The 17,725-nt window shown below is 39.4% G+C and overlaps 1 protein-coding gene across 2 annotated transcripts; it reads right to left on the bottom strand.

The window, feature by feature from the left end:
* Positions 1 to 4,257: 4,257 nt before the first annotated feature.
* tsku (tsukushi small leucine rich proteoglycan homolog (Xenopus laevis)) lies at positions 4,258 to 17,725 on the bottom strand. Of its 2 annotated transcripts, none has more exons than XM_015010646.2 (3): positions 17,471 to 17,725; positions 11,823 to 12,134; positions 4,258 to 7,269 (listed from the first exon to the last, which is right to left on the bottom strand). In XM_015010646.2, the coding sequence occupies exons 2-3, from the start codon at positions 12,126 to 12,128 to the stop codon at positions 6,529 to 6,531; spliced, it is 1,047 nt and encodes a 348-aa protein (XP_014866132.2). In that variant the 5' UTR covers positions 12,129 to 12,134; positions 17,471 to 17,725; the 3' UTR covers positions 4,258 to 6,528. The 2 variants fall into 2 exon arrangements, with proteins under 2 accessions (XP_014866132.2, XP_087867940.1); XM_088011814.1 differs by lacking the exon at positions 17,471 to 17,725 and adding an exon at positions 12,662 to 12,730.

The raw sequence follows: 17,725 nt of genomic DNA, 5'->3' as shown, positions 1-17,725 counted from the left end.
TCCTCTAGTGTTTGCTGACAGTACTGCTTGTTCACACAATGCCAAATACTTCTTGTTAGCATATGAATGACAAAAACATTTCTGCATTGAATTGTTAAAAAAAAAAAAAAAAAAAAACATAGCTTCTGGTGTAGAAGTCAGTTTTACACCAAGACTGCTGCAGCTATAAACGCCAAACTGGTCATTTTCTGCAGAAATACAAACTTTGAAGGCATCAGTGGCTCAGTGAAAAAAAAAACAATTGAATCTTTGTGCTCCATAACAACCTGACCTGATCCATTGTTTTTGTGACAAACAAAACCTCTGTGCTGCCCTGCAGTTCACCAAGTTCGAGCACAGCGACATTTAAAGCAAGAACACAACATTTTAACGTTTTCCCTTCATTGTGTTGTATTTTGCAGAAAAAAAAAAAAACTAAGACTGCACAGTTTCAGTGGCAGTTGAAGCTCAGGGTTGAAGGAAGATGAATTAGCTTCTAAAATGGCTGGTTTCTCCAGAGGATTTTTTCAGGAAGTCACAACACATTTGTCTGATATCTGCTCAAGCAGGAACAGTGTGTTTAATAAAGACATCCTGGTTCTACTTGTCTGGACAAATTATACACAACCCAAAGCTTCCCTCAACTTTGAATTAATTACATCTTACTACTGGGTCACCACATAAAAATAATCCATTACCTTTCAAGTTCTGTGCTCACTTTTTCTGCACTGCAGAAAATCCATGCTCAAATGCAGAGTGGCACGCTTTTGCATTAAACCCCCTCAAAACTATTGGAATACATTTTTTTGTGATTACAGAGGTTTACTATTTTTTTTACACACGTGGAGTAACTTTCTTGTTGCATTGTTTTCTCTTGAATTTGGGTCAGAACTTTGGCTAGGCCGTCCTACCATGTGATTATGCTTCATTTAAGCTATTACTTTGTAGATCTGATCCATAATCCTTCTGGAAGGTGAACTTCCACTCCAGTCTCAAATATTTTCCAGCCTCTTAGCAGATTTTCTATCGGGCTTCTCCTCAATTGATCACCCTCGTTGATAAAGATAAGCAGCCCACAGCATGACGTTGCCACCACCATGTTTTATGATAATCATATGTTCAGGCTGATTTGTTCATTTTCCTCACAGTATTTTGCATGCATGTACACAACCATTCAATTCCATATTCCATATTCCATTTGGGCCTCATTTGATCTGTTCTGGCTTGTAGCAAAATGCAAACAGGATTTCTTGCAGGTTTTTTTTTTTTTTAACGTCGGTTTTATTTTTGACTCTCTTCAAAAATAAAACCACATCTATGGTGTGCACTACTAATAATTGTGTTGACAGATTTTGCAACCTGAGTTAAAGATCTTTCCAGCTCCTCTAGTCATGTTTTCCTGGCCCAACACGGTTGGTCGTGTCTCGGTAGAACTGCAGTCCTGCGAGACCATCAAGGCCAGAGATATTGTTTTGTATCATAACCCTACTTTAACCTCTTCCATAACATTATTTCTGACCTGTCTGCACTGCTTCTTGTTCTTCATGCTGTTTGTTTGATAATGTTAGAATGTGTGAATAAAACATTCACACATGCACACAATATTTCACACAATATTTTAAACTGTGTTTCGGTTTCATTCCTCTTCACAGCTATGTTCTACTTTGTGTCAGTCTGTCACAAAACCCCAGAAATGTGCAATCAGTCAGGAAATCAAACCTCTCATTCATAATGTTTTTCTAACAGTTTATGAATGAAACATCTTCTGGATGTCAGATTTTGCCTGTCAAGACAAGTTTTATGTTTTCAAAAGTCTTTGATCCTTGAGAAAACAAATGAAGACAAGGTAACAGAACTTGTTTGGATATGTCTGCTCCTCTACTCCTGTGGGAAATGCAGCCTCCACCCCTCTGGTGGCAGCAGTTTGGTAGTCTAATTACACAACTCTGCCATTGTTGGCAACTTCTGAAGCCAAAATTTCTGTAGGAATCTATAAGGAACATGTTTACTTCTCCTCTTGTTTTCAATCTGCCTACCTTGCTTTGATGAATAGACATCTATAATAGCAGCAAACTTAAGTTTACTTAATTTAAGCACATTTCATAATTATATGACAATGTCAAGCATTTTTCACGGCAGCTACTTTTGGCTTTGATTACAGGTGTGCAATCTCTTCCCTTGAGCATGAGCTTTTCAAATTGTGCTATTAAATTATATATGCATGCAGTTTGAATGCTTTCAGCCACTTGGTATCTTTACTGGATTTGAACTAGTCAGTTAACAGGGAGACTTCCAAGAAAGAACTGTAAAAAAAAAAAAAAAAAAAAAGTTTTTTTTAGCTACTCATTGTAACATGTGGAAGCAAAAATATTTTTGAACTTGTGCCTCCAGCCTGATTTCAAAATATTTCCTTGTCTAGTTATTTTATTTTTTTTTATTAGTCCAGGCACGTAATAGTTGTGTAAACCCAGATCATGAAAGACTTCTACCTGTAGCAATACGATCCAAAAACTTGCTGGACTTGTGTTGTCTAAACTGGCCCATGCAGAGCAAAGGTGTAAACGGCAATCTGAAAAAAACTGAAAAAAGAAACTGAGCAAAAATAGGGAAGTGAAAATATTATGATAAACAGAATCAGTGTTAATGTCAGTCAAGTTTTAAGAGTTAACAACTGATGTGTTCATGGACCATAACATCCAGAAATGTTGGCATCTTTATCCAAACCTCCCCTGCAGTTTGTGTTTTGCATTGCATCACTGTTTGGGGTGGTTATTGGTTATTATAGGCTAAAAAGGAAGTGACCCAAACCGAATTCTGCTCAGATCCAGAAAATAGGATGGATTCATGTCAAGAATTGCATTGTATGAAAATGCATCAGTTAGTAATTAGTGAGAGCCAAAACATCCACAATTTACAAATTGCAACAGATGATCTAAACATAGCATTGTATTTAATAAATTTAGCTGATTTTTGTGATATTTAGTTCTGGTTGGGTGAGATCAGCTGCATGGCTGAGGTAGACAGGATAGGAAAAATAACTGAGCAAGTCACACATAGATTCTCAGACAAAGTTATTTACACTTGAAGTCCAGACATTGAGATCTCTAACCAAGGCTATTTATAGAAAGCTGTTAACCAAAACTTCCTTTCTTGTTTATTTTCATGCCCAAGCAGTTTATTCATCGTTTGCCTGAAGATCATTCTATTGCATTAGAAATGCTCGTGGTAATAGAAGAAAAATCCTGTCAGTGTCTGTTATCCGAGTCAGGTGAGTTTGAAGCTCGAACAAGAAATGTTGAATGAAATGTGAAAAGAATGCATGATCCAATAGCAAGCAGCTTACCTGAGGAACAAACTGCCTTGAGAAAATTGGAGTAAGTGTAAACTAGAAAGGGTCTCTATGAAGCTTTTTTTTATGTTAAAAGAAACCAATCCCGTACTAAACGCAGCAGGGTTCTGGTTTCTTGGCTTTAAACAAACTATTGTTTTACAAGAGAGACATAAAAAATAAAAAAAAATCACACAAACATCTGGAAGTGTTTTGCACATAGGATCAGTATTCTGAAGGCGTTCTGTCAGCCCTACACTGGCTACAGGGGAATTATAGTTACAGTCAAACATACTGAAGAAAACTGCAAGGTTTCAGGCTTTGTCAACACGCTTAAAATCTGAAACCCCAATTTCAGGATGCAACAAGTACACCTACATTCTGATGCAACAGCTGAAATCCCCTTGGATCAGCTTGTTGTTTTGGCAGAATCTGAGAGCTTAGAAGAAAGAAAAAGGACAAATTTCCTCATCCTTACAAAGCAAACACTGTACTCATTGCCAAGGACACACAGGATGCCTGTTAGCTGCTGTGTCTGATATCCACCTTGCCCCCAACCCCCAATTTTCTCTTTTCTCTGCTGATCATCTTCCCAATCACTTTGCCAAGACACCGTGTTTAGTTCAGTATGATAACCAGCAGAACCTCAAGTCTCACATCAGTACACGCCGTTGCTTTAAGCACAACTTAAAACGACTCTGCTGAGATCTGAGTTTCTTGCCATGTCCCGGAGAGAACCACACCCTGGTGTAATTCAAACCTCTGCAGACACGAAATCACACAGTGCTGGAACTCCAGGAAAATGTTGACTTCAGTGCAGACAGTAGCACATTTTCCAAACCGTGGTCTTATTTTTAACTTGTGTTTATTTTTTTTCTCTCAGTCAAGTCGCCTAGCAATTGTTGCCTGTTTGGACGCGACGCAGGATATGAATCAGACGAGTCACTGAGTTCACAGTGTGAGAGGGGTCAATTTATTACACATAAGATTTACATATTAATATGGTTATGTACAGTTTACTTACATTCATACAAATATAGATCTTTAAACTAAAACGTTTTCATTAAAGTGGACAGTTTGAAGGCCGATTCCAGTCTCCACAAGCGTTCTTGAGACCGATTCTCCTCTTAATGCAAAAGGATTATCAAGGCAAGTTTACACATGTGCATCAAGACACAAAACAAAAATAACTTGTATACAGAAAATGTGACAAACTGTTAGTGGTCCAATTTGTCCAGCGAAACTAAACTTGGTCACTAAAGGACATGAGTAAATCAAGCCTTACTTTTGGTCAACTGACCTTGTTTACTCCCGCTGTGCTATCTCAGCGGAAACAAGGGTGAGATCAATAAGAACAGTAGCGAAGTAATGAAATGGTCAGAGGACATGGACTTTAAACTAAACAAAAAAATAAGTTTTGGTCATTAAATCTGGAGTATTTGTTGGGGGAAAATACAAAAGGCAGCTTGTGAGGCTGGAAATAAATGCTACACAGTGTAAAGCGTTACAATTAAAAAAAAAGAAAAAAAAATGAAATGATCCATTTCAACAAAATTGAAAGTGCCAGAGTTTTGAGCATGCAACCTGTTAAATTTTGAGATTTGACTGAATTCTGGTCAAAGTTAAAATAAAATTAGACTTAAAAAAAAAAAAAAAAAAAAAAAGCTGGAATCATTTGATTGATTAATTAGTTGGAGAAGAAACAGATTCAATTAGGATGAAGTATATTCACGTCACGACTGAATTTGGAGGGTGTTTGTTAAGTTAATGTTCAAGTTATCTTGCGTAACATCTGTATTTAAATTTTTCGCCCAAATACTAGGCTTTGTAGTAGCTTAACACAAGGTTATCAAACTGATCTTCTGCTGACTGTGCCTACTGCAGGGTTTAGTTAAAGTCTTGAAATGGACTGCAACTGTTATATTACATTCAATAACGTACATTCATTTAGAGGAAGGTCTTCATCCAAAGTGACTTACAAAGTGGTGTTTAGTAATTTAACACTTCAGCATGTAAACTGGAATAATTGGGAACCAAAACATCAACCTCAACCAGCAGAGTGACACCTGACTAAACTTACTATAAGTCAGATCCTGTAAATTTGCCCGGGTCACAGTGCAAACAAGGAACAACATTGTTTGTTGTAAGGCTAGAACACCACCGCTGATTTTTTTTATTTTAAAGATTTTTATACAATAGATATCCCAAAACACTGTGCATTGCTGCTTTAAGGCTCAACAGGGTAAGACGAAAAGCGGACAACCTGTCAGACATTACCTATTGTAGATTAAACCAACCAGAATGATTAAGCTAAAATAACTGCTAAGCTAAACCAAGATAAGATATTAAGGCCTGGTGGTAACTTCAATCAAACGATGCGTTCAATTTGTCCTCGGATGTCAGGATTTCTGAGTTGTAAATGCCAAATTCAGACCCAACATGTGCTATTTGGAACAGAATATATTTATTTTGAAAGTAGTACGAATAAAAAGGTTTATTTGCACTTTGGATGTTTTATATTTTACCAGTAGTGTACGATTTGCATTTGTGTGTTTATTTTGTTTTGAAATGCATAGAATAAAGAGGAATGCGTTTGTATGTCTTGTATTGCTTATAGCGGCCAGCCTGGTTTTTGGCTTCTAGCTAGAATAAGCTAGCTCCATTATTGTGACAGAAATAATTTAAATGCTGAAATCCGAGGTAAATTGAACACAGCATATAGACAAACAGTTAAGAAAAAAGAAAAAAATGTCTAGTCAAGTTAAAAATCGTCCCCCTCACCCAGACATTCAAAGTCTTATGAGAACTCAGTGGTTAAATGGTAATGTCCATCAATTTCTGACTAGTATAAGTACAATATTAAAGAAAATACCACATTGGGACTAAGTTCAAGTAGATCTTAAGACAATCCCACGAAGTGAAAGATGCGACTCCGACGTGTTAAAATTAATTCATGGTGGGGTTTTTTATGAGTTTAAAAAGTGAAATGTATTAAAAACACTGAAGAAGTTGGCCTGCGCTGTTAAAAATACAGCAAGCTTTATAAAGGGTCCAGAGTTTTTTCGAAGCTACATAAAAACGATAAGGTATGATCCACAGTATCACCAGGAAACGGATTTAACTGAGCGAGAGCGACTCAGACTGTTTTACATATCAGAGCAGATGAGCCTCAGCCCTGCAGTCGTGAATGATAGGAGTGGTTCATTTCCTGAGGCCTGGTCTCACAACACAATGCCGTCTATGTTACAGTGCAGCTCCTCATTATGCTGGACCTGCCCCATCTGGCGGTGGAACTGTCCCTGTTTTTGCATCCTCCAGCAGTGGATGCTTTGTCCAAGAGTGATACTCTTGATGCTGGGAAGGTGGCTCAACATGTTAGTTGGCAAAGAAGTCACACCAGAGCCAGACAAGTTGAGCTCCTGCAGAGAGTCTAGTCCACAGAAGACTGCAGGGCTTAGATTCTTAAGTTTCGAGTTATTCGAGAGGTCCAGAACCTGCAAGTTCTGGAGATCGCTGAAGCTGTGCGGCTCAATTTCATGAAGTTCACCGAGGCCGCTGAGGGATAAATAAACTAAATCTTTCAGCTGAGCAAAGGCTCCTTTGTTGATTTTCAGGATTGGGTTAGCATCCAGATTTAGGTACCTCAGCGGAAGTCCCTCCATGCTTGGTACGTTAACCAGCTGGTTCACTGACAAATTGACACTCTGGATGTGTAAAGGTCTTCCATGCAAGGTGGCAGAGACTGACACAAGCTTGTTATGGGACAGATCCACGCTAACGGGTTCACCGTTCACCTTAGCAGCGAACACAGCCATGTCAAACTCCTGGAAACTGTTGTGACTGAGGTCCACCTCGGCCAGAGGGAGGCCCGAGAAACAGCTTGGAGGCAGACTCTGCAGATTGTTGTAGCTCAGATCCAAACTCTCCAGGTATCGCAGCTTGGACAACGCACTGGGGCTAACCTGAGAATCAGACAAGAGGACAGATATAAATATGGAGAAGAAACATTTTCTAATTTTGTTGCATCTAAATCTTTTTTTATATTTTTCAGTGTTTTTGATCAAGATGGACAACTTTTTAAATATCTAAATTGCCATTTACGATTTCAAGTAGGATTCAAGTAGGTTATATAATTAACAATTGTCTTTCATAACAGGTGACAAGATGTTAAAATGACTGCAAAGTGGCAGAAAAACTCCATTAAATAAGACGGACAACTAAAATTTACTCATGAATGTCTGTCTTAATAACAGTCTTCATAATATGCAATCTAAAGTCACTTCATGTCACAAATGGATCAGTTATACTGAATTAATCCAAATTTAGGTCAAATATGTCCTGTTCACTCCAACAGTCAGATCCAATAACATGCAGTCCAATTTTATCTTACTTATAGAAGAGTATGAAGTGGTCATATATCATATCATATACTGACCATTTAAGCCCAGCAGGTAAAACGTTACCTAAGGAAACCCGTCAGCATGAATTGAGTTTTTCCATCAGCAAGCATGTAGCAACAATGAAGAGCAACCAATTCCTTCCTACAGGAGGAAATCTCCAGCAGAACCAGACTCGAGAGGTGGAGATTATAGAAAGCCAAAGAGATAATACTTAAAACTAGAAAATTCCGCAGAAATTTTAAGGGGCATGCCAAAGTGTGCCCGTCGGTTTTTAATCAAGCGTTCTAATGCAAAAAATTAGCATTAATGCTAAAGAAAGCTTCAATGTAGTCAATAACCTGTGGTGAGTCAGAAACATGTTGACTAAACTGCACCTGTACCATTCAGTATGTTGAAATTAATGCATAAGCCAAAATGCTAATATTAGCGTGAAGACTAATATTCATGTAGGATGTTAGGATGTGCACTGCCTTGCGCAGCAAGGCAGTGCACTAGTGGGGGCAGTAAAATGCTAAACTTGTGCTAATGTTAATGAACTGCCTTGCTGCGCAAGGCAGTTCACTATCCTGAGGAAAAAAAATGCGAAAAAAGCTTAATATTATTGCAACGCCTACGGCGTTGCACTAGCATGAGAGGAATATGCAGACTTTTATTTTGAAACTTTCAGTAGGCTTCATTTTAACCACCACACCAATTCAATGTGTAAAAGTAGTTTGTTTAAACATTTCACATAAAGCCCAAAGCTGATGTGAAAAATATCAAGGCTTTTATTTTGAAATTTTCATTAAGCTTCATTTTAATTGACCACAGCAATAAAATGTGTAACAGTGGTTGGGTTAATCCAACTATATAATGCCCAAAACAGCAAGTAGTTCTAAATGCCAGTTCAGCCCTAATCTGTGGTATCTGAAAGTTCCGCCATGTTGTAGTTCTGACCTTCAGTCATTGTAGTTCTAAAGAGCAGCTCAACTATCATGTTAGTGAGACACACAGGGAGAGAGAATTCTAACTGTTTGAAGCAGTTAGTTTTTCTGATCAAAGCGGCTTACTGTTCAGCATCCATAAGAGCAATCCGAAAACTTTTTGAAGCATATAAGAGGGCAATTTCTTGTCTCCGATGGAAACACGATTTAAATCTGTAGTTGTCTCTGCACTAACCTGAGAGAAAAACATAATAAAGGCCCAAGAGGAATATTCAGGCTTTTATTTTGAAATTTTCAGTAAGCTTCATTTTAAATGGCCACACTAATCCAATATCTAACAGTGGTTGGGTTAAACCAGTTTATATATAATGCCCAGAACATTCTGCCCTGTCTGTAGTTATAACATTCTGCTCACCTTCTTTCTGTAATAAGTCAGAGTTCCACCATTATTTACTTCTTAACTGCCAGCTCAGCCCTCCTTTGTAATGATTGAGGGTTCCACCATGTTGACCTTCCGACCTTCTGCTCAGGCCTCTGTAGTAAAGTGTTCCATCGTGTTTAGAACTACAAAGATGGTGTTTTTGTAGTCCTAAGGAGCAGTTTGGCTTTTGTCTGTGTTCTGTTGCTATAGTGACCAAGCCTCCCCCTGTGTTTCTCCAGACAGGGGGAGAAACAATTCTATCTGTTTGAGCCAGCCAGTTTCACTCCAAAAAGCTGTTCGAACAACTCCTTTCCATTCGGGAACCGTGATACGTATTCGAAAACCGTTTGAAGCGTATGAGAGGGCTATTTGTCGTCTCATTTAGTACCGCGATTCATATCTGTAGCTCATTCACAGTAATTGCAGTGATGAGAGAAAAATGGTGTGCGCTGAGCTCAGAACTTTTTGCAGAAATGTATGTAAAAAGAGCAATTACATGATGTAAAAATTGTCAAGGCTTTTATTTTGAAAAATTTCAATAAGCTTCATTTGAAATTGCCACACTAATTTCATGTGTAATAGTGATCAGGTTAAATCAGTTATATAATGCTCAAAGCACAAGTTGTTTATAATACCAGCCAACTCCTCCTCTGTAATAATTGAGTGTTCCGCCATGTTGTAGTTCTGACATGCTGGTCAGGCCTCTATTTTAACTGAGTCTTGGCCATAGATAGAACTACAGTTATGGCAGTTATGGCTGCTGGTTTGTAGTCCAAACCAGCAGCCTTTCTCTGGATTCTGTTGCAATCTTTAAGACAACCATGAAATGCTAATGTTAATGAACTGCCTTGCTGCGCAAGGCAGTTCACTATCCTGAGAAAAAAAACATAAAAAAAAGATTTTCATTTTTGCATCGCCTACGGCGATGCACTTTTGTCAGTGCAATTTTCAGAGTTTTATTTTGAAACTTTCAGTAAACTTAATTTTCATAACCACACTAATCCAATGTGTAACAGTGGTTTGGTTAATCCACCTGTATAATGCCCAAAACAGGAAGTAGTTCTAACTGCCAGCTCAGGCCTCCTCTGTAATAATTGAGTGTTCCGCCATGTTGTAGTTCTGACCTTCTGCTCTGCCCTCTGCATTAAAGTGTTCCGCCATATTTAGAACTACAGAGTCTTTGTAGTCCAAACCCCAGCAGTTCTCCCTCTCTGCATTCTGTTGCTATAGTGATGAAAGTGCCCTGTGTGTGTCAGACTTATCTATCTTTATGAGACACCCAGTCAGTTTTAATGGAAAAAGCAGTCCGAACGACTGCTTCCCGTTCGGGTTCCGTAAGTCCGATCCAAAAACCGTTTGAAGCATATGAGAGGGCTATTTCTCATCTCATCTATTACCGCGATTCATATCTGTAGCTCAATCACAGTAATTGCAGTGATGAGAGAAAAATGGTGTGCGCTGAGCTCAGAGATTTTTCAGAAATGTATGTAAAACACTGGAGAGGAGCGTCAGTTATCCTGTCCCAAAACTTTGCTCTGAAGCACCTGGACCGAAAACCATAAGCCCTAGGGAAATTTTGAAAACATTTTACCGGAGCAGGCATTCGTATCAATGTCATGACCGACTTTCATACCAATAGAGCAATTTTTGCACCCATGAGAGCGATTTCAAAATTATTTTGGGGTCAAAATTCCACTCTTTTTCTCACTCTAAAAAGCGGCAGTTGGTTTCAGTTACACTCTAAGGTTTCGGCAGTTGGAAATTTCGCTCGTTTTTCGCTTTTTACGTCGCCGTCGTAACTCCGATCCCCAATAAAAGTAATAGCTCCAATGCCGGGATCGAGACACACGTTTTGATACCACTTTTGTGGGTGGGCACGCAGCGGTACGAGCCGCATTAACGGTAATGGAAGAAGTTGTTATAATAATAATAATATCCAGGCGTTCTATTGGGTGTAGAACAATAGGTGCCTGCCATGCAATGCATGGAGGCAGTGACTGACCTGCTTCGCAGGTCAGTCACTGCTCTCCTTATGCATTGCTAATGGCATGCCCCAATTACCTTTGACTGTAAAATACGCCAAGACTTGCATGTTTGCTCTCTTACTGATAATTCTGCTCGTAAAATTTCTTGATGCAATTCCGTTTGTGTGCACTTGAAACTCCTTTATTAAATTGATGATTTAAACATCATAAAATTTAATGGCTGTCATTTCAGCTGCTCTCTTCACATAGACTGTTGTCTGAGTGCAGCGCATAGAGCAGGTCACATGACTCACACAGAGCTGCAGCAGTCAACACAGTCTCTCTTAAAATCGGTGTGAAAAGTTGAAAACCCTTGCATTGTGTACTAAAAATTACTATGATGCAAATCATGTAAAACTGTGTTGCCTGGAGCAGGGGCGCAACTACATATTATTCAAGTGGATGCGAAAACATAAACCGGGGTTTTGACGCCCCCTCTGGTGCAGCGCCCCTATGCGTTGCATGCACTGCATAACCACTTTTTGCGCCACTGGCCTGGAGTACAAATACAATGCATGGGACTGCATCAGTCCATTCTCAGTTTTTGTACTCTATAAAAATATTTAATAAGAAAAGCTATGTCTTTTTTTTCTGTAATTTTGAAAAAGCTAAAAATTTCAAATTAAATGATCAATAAAGGCTGCTATTAAACAAGAATTTATTTTTAAAATTTCAAACATTAAACAAAAAATATGCTACATAGAGTAACTATTATAAGTACAATTTGAAATTTGTCGAGCCACCAACCGTAGTAATTTTGTTGCTGCTGAGGTCCAAACTAATTAGCGTGGTGTAGCCTGGACCGGCTAACATGGCATCGCTGAGAGGGCCCATATCATTGGACGACAGGTCCAGGTGGGCAGTGTCCAAAGGGATGGCAATGGGCATGGAGACGCTGGGGCCCATGCCTCTGCAGTCCACCCTGGTCAGGCTGAAGCTGTCGAACAGCCCAAAGCTTTCCACCTCACAGTGACAGCTGGGGTGGCAGTTCCTGACCGCACCGGACTGGACAGCGAGCAGCAGCGACAGGCCGACCCACAAGAGCAGTGCCATTATGCTCTGAAGAGAAAGACAGAGAATAAATTACATGTGGGACCTTTTCAAAGTGGCCTCACAGATATTCAAACCAGAAGCACCATCACTCACTAAAAAAAACAAAAAAACAAACAAAAAAAAAAAAAAAACTGTACAGCTTTGATTAGATCAGAACATCTACATCTTGTTCAAGCAAAGCACAGCTGTTCAGTAACTTTAGATTTTCTGTGGGCTCTACAAATGCCATTTGCAACGCTTTTGTAAAGTTAAACAAAAAAAAAAAACAAAGCTTTTATTTGTGTAAATGGAGGAGTCCCATTTTCCTCCTTATCCGCCTCCCAACGGGTGCGACCTAATTTCTCTGATCAATGAGTTAATTTGCACATTTCAGGTCTATGCACAACAATGAGCACAAAGTTCATATTTAAGGGTATTGTAAATTTTCCTTTTGTTGTAAAACTAGAAAAAAATATTTGATGCTCCTGAATGCACAAACATTATACAAATAGACATTTAAAAGTCATAAAAATAACTAAAGCAAACTACCATACCCTTCTCCTGCTGGTGCTCTGTCCATCTGAAAAGAGCTCACTCATGCTGCTCATCTTAAGTAACCTTTGCGCACACACACTCACAAACACGCGCACAAGCATAATACTGGACAGAGGTTGAAAGTTGTGTAACATGTAAATACGCACAGTCACTTTTAGGTCAACTGGGTGGTGATACAGCAGAGAACGCACGTTAAAAAGACACGCTCCACAGTTCTACTGCATCACAGCTGCATGACAGTTTACATTTACAGCTTTTCACTGAATCATGCGAGACCAGGTTGCAATTATCATTCTGTCTCCAGCCCACCACTACCTCTGAGAAAACTGCAGTTTTACTTGTTCTTGTCCTGAAAGCCTTAAGTACTCCATCTTCAAAACAATCACTTTCACTTCCTCAGTAGAGTAACGGCTTGTTTAGTATTTCCAAAACAAAAAAGAAACAGACAAAAAAAAAGAAAATGAACTCTGCTCGGGTTACAATTGTTATCAGAAATATGTTGAAGGTGAGGTGTGCTTGCCTCAGCTTACATAAGACGCCCCGGTCATTTAGGAGCATTGTGTTGCAGACTGGTTTTTAAGTGCCCTGCCTTTAATCCCAGGTGTTCACCTTTGTGCAGCCTTGCTTCAGACCATTTATCTCCATCCTGCCTTGACTCACATAAAGGCTTATTACAACTTCAGCAAGACACTCGTCTATGAGAAAAGTGTGTTGAGGTGTGATCTACATGAAGGTTTACGTCACTTCAGGTGCAGCGTTTGACAGAACAGAAATGGATTAGCTCTAGGAAAGTAAAAAAAATAACCAAATATGTGGCAAAATGAGACAAAAATGTCGTTTCATTTTCTCACTCTTCAATTTTTCAGATCAAATAAATTTAATATTTGACAAAGAAATGTTGTTTTCCATTGATGGTATATTGACACCAACATCGGTATCAACTAATATTAACATCTAATATGTTAAGTCATTTCTTAACATATTGATCCAATGAATAAAACTAGACTAATATTAACAGTCGCTATTTATTTCTATGTTTTGGCCATTTGTTTCCAGAAGGGGCGTGGAGGAGCCTGGTCATGCGACAGTGCAGGATTGTGTCGAGTTTAACTGAAGCTGTATGGTCGCTTTCTTTTCCAAGGTGTCAAATACATCAGCCTGAATTTTTATGTCGGTGCATCCCTAATGTTTGTAAAAAAATTATATATTGAGGGGACACAAAGCTATCCAAGCGACCCTGGCTTCAGTCGCCTATTTGATAATGTGAAACATAAGCGTAGCAAACAGATTAAAGTGTGTACGGGAATAAATGTGTTTATTACAGTACTATACCTGATCATAATAATTACACTGGTCTTCAAGGATGGTGAACTTCAGTACCGTTTTCTTCATTCTCCTTCACCCTGAGTGAAGGTTGAACTTTCCTGACCCTGCGTTCCGCCACGGATCCTCAGCAGTAAATCCCACATAAACTCGAACTGCCTTCAAGAGGAACAGATTCTACTGGTGCAATTAGCCTTGAGCGACAACAGGATGAAACAGCGCCTTTGCTCCCTCCCCCCGCACCCCTCCAAGTGGGAAACCAGCAAAGGGGTGCGAACACACCCTCAGACACCTTCACAAGTCTCTTTGTGGCTTTATTATTTAAGTGAAAGCAGCAAAGCAACATCTGTTGGCTCCTAAAAACTTTTATTTATTCATTTTACCTAAAGTTGGAGTTATTTTTAAATCTCAACTGATCATCTTACAACTACATGCAAAGTTTAGAAGTTATCAGCGTAGTAATCTGACAATTAAAGTATATCATCGGTTAGATCAGATTAAGTGTGTCAGAAGTCACAGCAGTGTTAGATTTGTGCTATTGGTGTTTAAAGTATTTTCCCCCCGCAAGGGGAAAACACAGATAAGGGTTTTCTCTTATCTAAAGCCAAAAGATCCCCCATCAGCTGCCTCCTTTATTTCTGTGACAATGTGGTGATGGTTAAAGATAAAGAAACCAGCGCCCATCTAGAGCAGGGTGCAGAGAGGAGCTTCAAACCCAGACGTCTGTTTGACTCTTTCATTTGCACCTACTTTAACACTTATCCGGCGCTCGGTTTCTTCATCAACCATCTGCAGCGCTCTGATGCATCCTCTGTGTCACCGGGACCGCTCCGTCCCAATTTAATCTTCAAGTTGAAGGCATGATGAGTGTGTAATTAGAAGATGGATGCCACCCTAATCCCTTTAACCCAAATGAATGCATGAAGCTGAGGAGACGGCAGGGATTTTAAATTAACTCCCCGGTTCTCGAGTGTTTTGAAACAATTAAGAATGGAAAGCCTCATCCTGAAAGATGAATGCTCTCTGTAAACTCACAGGCAAGGGGACTCATCATACTCAAACTTTATACCAATCCTTTCTTATAAAAATGAGATGCAGTACTAATCTTAATACTGTGTTATTGGTGTTTAAAGTGAAGCTTTTGAGATTGAAACTGTGAAAAGTTACGGTAGTTGTTAAATTTACTGAGGAACCTTTAGGGAACATTCCCTAGGTTCCTATATGGTTACACAGTGAAATGTGGAGATAACCTTCAGGAAAGCTGCAGGGCACATTTCCTGAAGGTTTTCAAATGGCGAGAGTGAGACTTGAAGTTAGCCTTAAGAGAAACAATACATAAACCTTGAAAGTTCATAGAAAGTCAACATGTAAAAGGTTACAACTAAAACAAAACTTCCTGAAGGTTACAAAATTTGACATTCTTTCTAAGTTGTAGTTCTAGTAAGTTAAAGCATAAAAACAAATGGCTTTGAGGACTGCCAGGGCTTCTGGAACTGCAGTAGTGATCTTCATGTTGGTTTTCCCACCGCTTCGGGAACGTTACGATTGCATAACAGTTGGTCGATGGCCAACTGAGCCACATAACTGCCAGTGACATTGCCCAACAACAGCAATAAAAATGGTGGGTAATATATGGAGAGAAGTGCTTGATGTGCATCTTTGGATCAACTATCATTGCAGAGCTGGATAACAAGATTTAGTAGGACAAAGTTAGGATGACATCAAAAGTCTAAATGCAACTATGAGGACAAGTAGCTACTGTACAGCTACTGTAATCAAAATGCCAACTGGTTATTAGCACTAGTTGCTCTGGTCTAAAACCACCTTATCCTGGGTAGCTACTCCATGTACTAATTATATATATATATATTTTTTAATGGATGAAAGCAGAACACCACTGCAGAGTTAAGGAAGAAAAAACTGTGCCAACTGGAAAACATTCTCTGAAGCAGCCATCAACTGATTTATGAAAATGTACCTTTCTTCCAACTCAGAAAATGGTTTAAAATGTAAGGGTACACCATGTATTTATTATGTAATAAATTCAGTTTACTAGAGTAGCTTTGTCCCTGCTTGTACAGACAATAAAAATGAAAAAAAGTCAACAAAGTACTAAAGTAATGAAGACAGATAATAAATTGGTTGGGTTATTTAGTAGTAAAGCAGTCTGTTCAAGTGCAGCAGGTCTGTCCAGAAGTAAGCCTGTTGTAATTAGCAACTGGTCAATTAAAATTACCTTCATAATTTTCAGTGATTAATATTTTTTGAAAGGCAATTTTGTTTAGAGACATCATAATCCATTTTATTTATGACTTCAATTGTAAGTGGATTTTATTTCCATTTTATTCATTGTTTTTTGGTTGCTTTGTTTTATTTTGAATATTTAAAATATCTTACAGTTCCAGTGTGGAGTGTTCTGTGCAAAATTAATGTTTATTGGTCTTTGAGAGGAAAACTTGCATTATATTATCAATGCATAACTAGAAAATGGTCTCAATCATTGCTCGGACAATTTATCATCAAGCAAAATTTGTTATGGTGACAGGCCTAAAAAAGAAGTAAATTTTGTTTTACTTTATGTGAGCACAGTTCCATTATATTTAGTTTAGTTGCTATAAGTACACCGACTTATTTTATACAAGCTGTTATAAAATGACCCAATGAAATTGCTGTTGTCTCATCATTTACAAAAAAAAAAATCCCCCTTCACGACAAGGGGTCAGCACATGCTAAAATCAGATTTAATTGTGGAACATTGGTCTCATCATTAAAGAAGATTGTACTTCCACGCTGCTCTGTGGTAATCCCAGCAGTTGGTCTAACCACAAGCAAACTCTTTACTCTAGATCCAAATGTCAGATCTGAAGTTTCTTTACGGGCCTAATTAAGTGTAAGTGAACTCCCGCAGCTGTGTCTGGATCAGCCCACAGTGAACCAGCACGCCGCTGGCCCGGTGCGTTAACAGGGGAGGCGGGTACCAGCGCGGGCACCTCGGAAGATCAAATTTCCTGCAGCCCGTACGTGGCAAAGCTCTGGGATCTGAAACATCTCCAACCACCATATCCTCTGCATGTTTCTCCCCTCGGTACTGTTACTGTGAGCCCCGCCCCCCTCCATAGCTGTCATCGCAGCTGCACGCCCTCTCCGCCCTGCGCGTGCATCACAACTCCTCAATCAGATCAAAAAACTTTTATTTTTCCCTCTGTCGTCGTCTGTTTTCTCTGTGATGCAATAATTTCAGCGTGGTCAGCCCAGTCGGGACAACCAGGGGTGATTTCTGAAGCAAAGAGCGGGGGGGAGGGGGTGGGGGGTACGTGAAATCTGATCTGACCAGAGGTCCCGCTGCGTTCCTGCCTCCGAGCCCACAATGCTCTCACAGCTGCGGAGAATTATCACACTCTTCCAGGGCGAAATTCCCCCAAATAAAAAAACGGCGGCACTTTTTCTCAACTTCTAACGTCATAAACTCTATTCGGAAAACTTACTTTGGTGTCTTTTGATCCTGACACAGTCGGCGCTCTTGGACTCTTCTCACTTCACCGCTCCCATTAGCACTCCCGTGTCGTGGTGGTTTATCTCTCTTCTGGTCCTCATCTGCTCTAATGGTTCTCCTCTGGGTGTTCTCAGTTGTGAAAAACTGTCACAGCCTGGAAACACTCGGAGGCACTGCTCTGTTCCCATCCCACGAAGCCCTGCCTGCTCTTAGCTTGGCTTTTATTTCACTGTAAAGCAAGCTAGAG

This window comes from Poecilia mexicana, unplaced genomic scaffold (assembly GCF_051168715.1).
Source record: "Poecilia mexicana isolate PSO_F unplaced genomic scaffold, ASM5116871v1 scaffold_13, whole genome shotgun sequence".
NCBI classification, from domain to species: Eukaryota; Metazoa; Chordata; class Actinopteri; order Cyprinodontiformes; family Poeciliidae; genus Poecilia; species Poecilia mexicana.
This window is presented reverse-complemented; position numbering and strand designations above follow the sequence as displayed.

Coding starts and splice junctions, on each gene's coding strand:
- tsku (XM_088011814.1), bottom strand. CDS start 12,715: ATGAGCAGCATGAGTGAGCTCTTTTCAGATGGACAGAGCACCAGCAGG. Junction 12,135..12,661: donor AGAGCACCAGCAGGAGAAGG/GTATGGTAGTTT, acceptor CTTTCTCTTCAG/AGCATAATGGCACTGCTCTT. Junction 7,270..11,822: donor GCAGCAACAAAATTACTACG/GTTGGTGGCTCG, acceptor TCTGATTCTCAG/GTTAGCCCCAGTGCGTTGTC.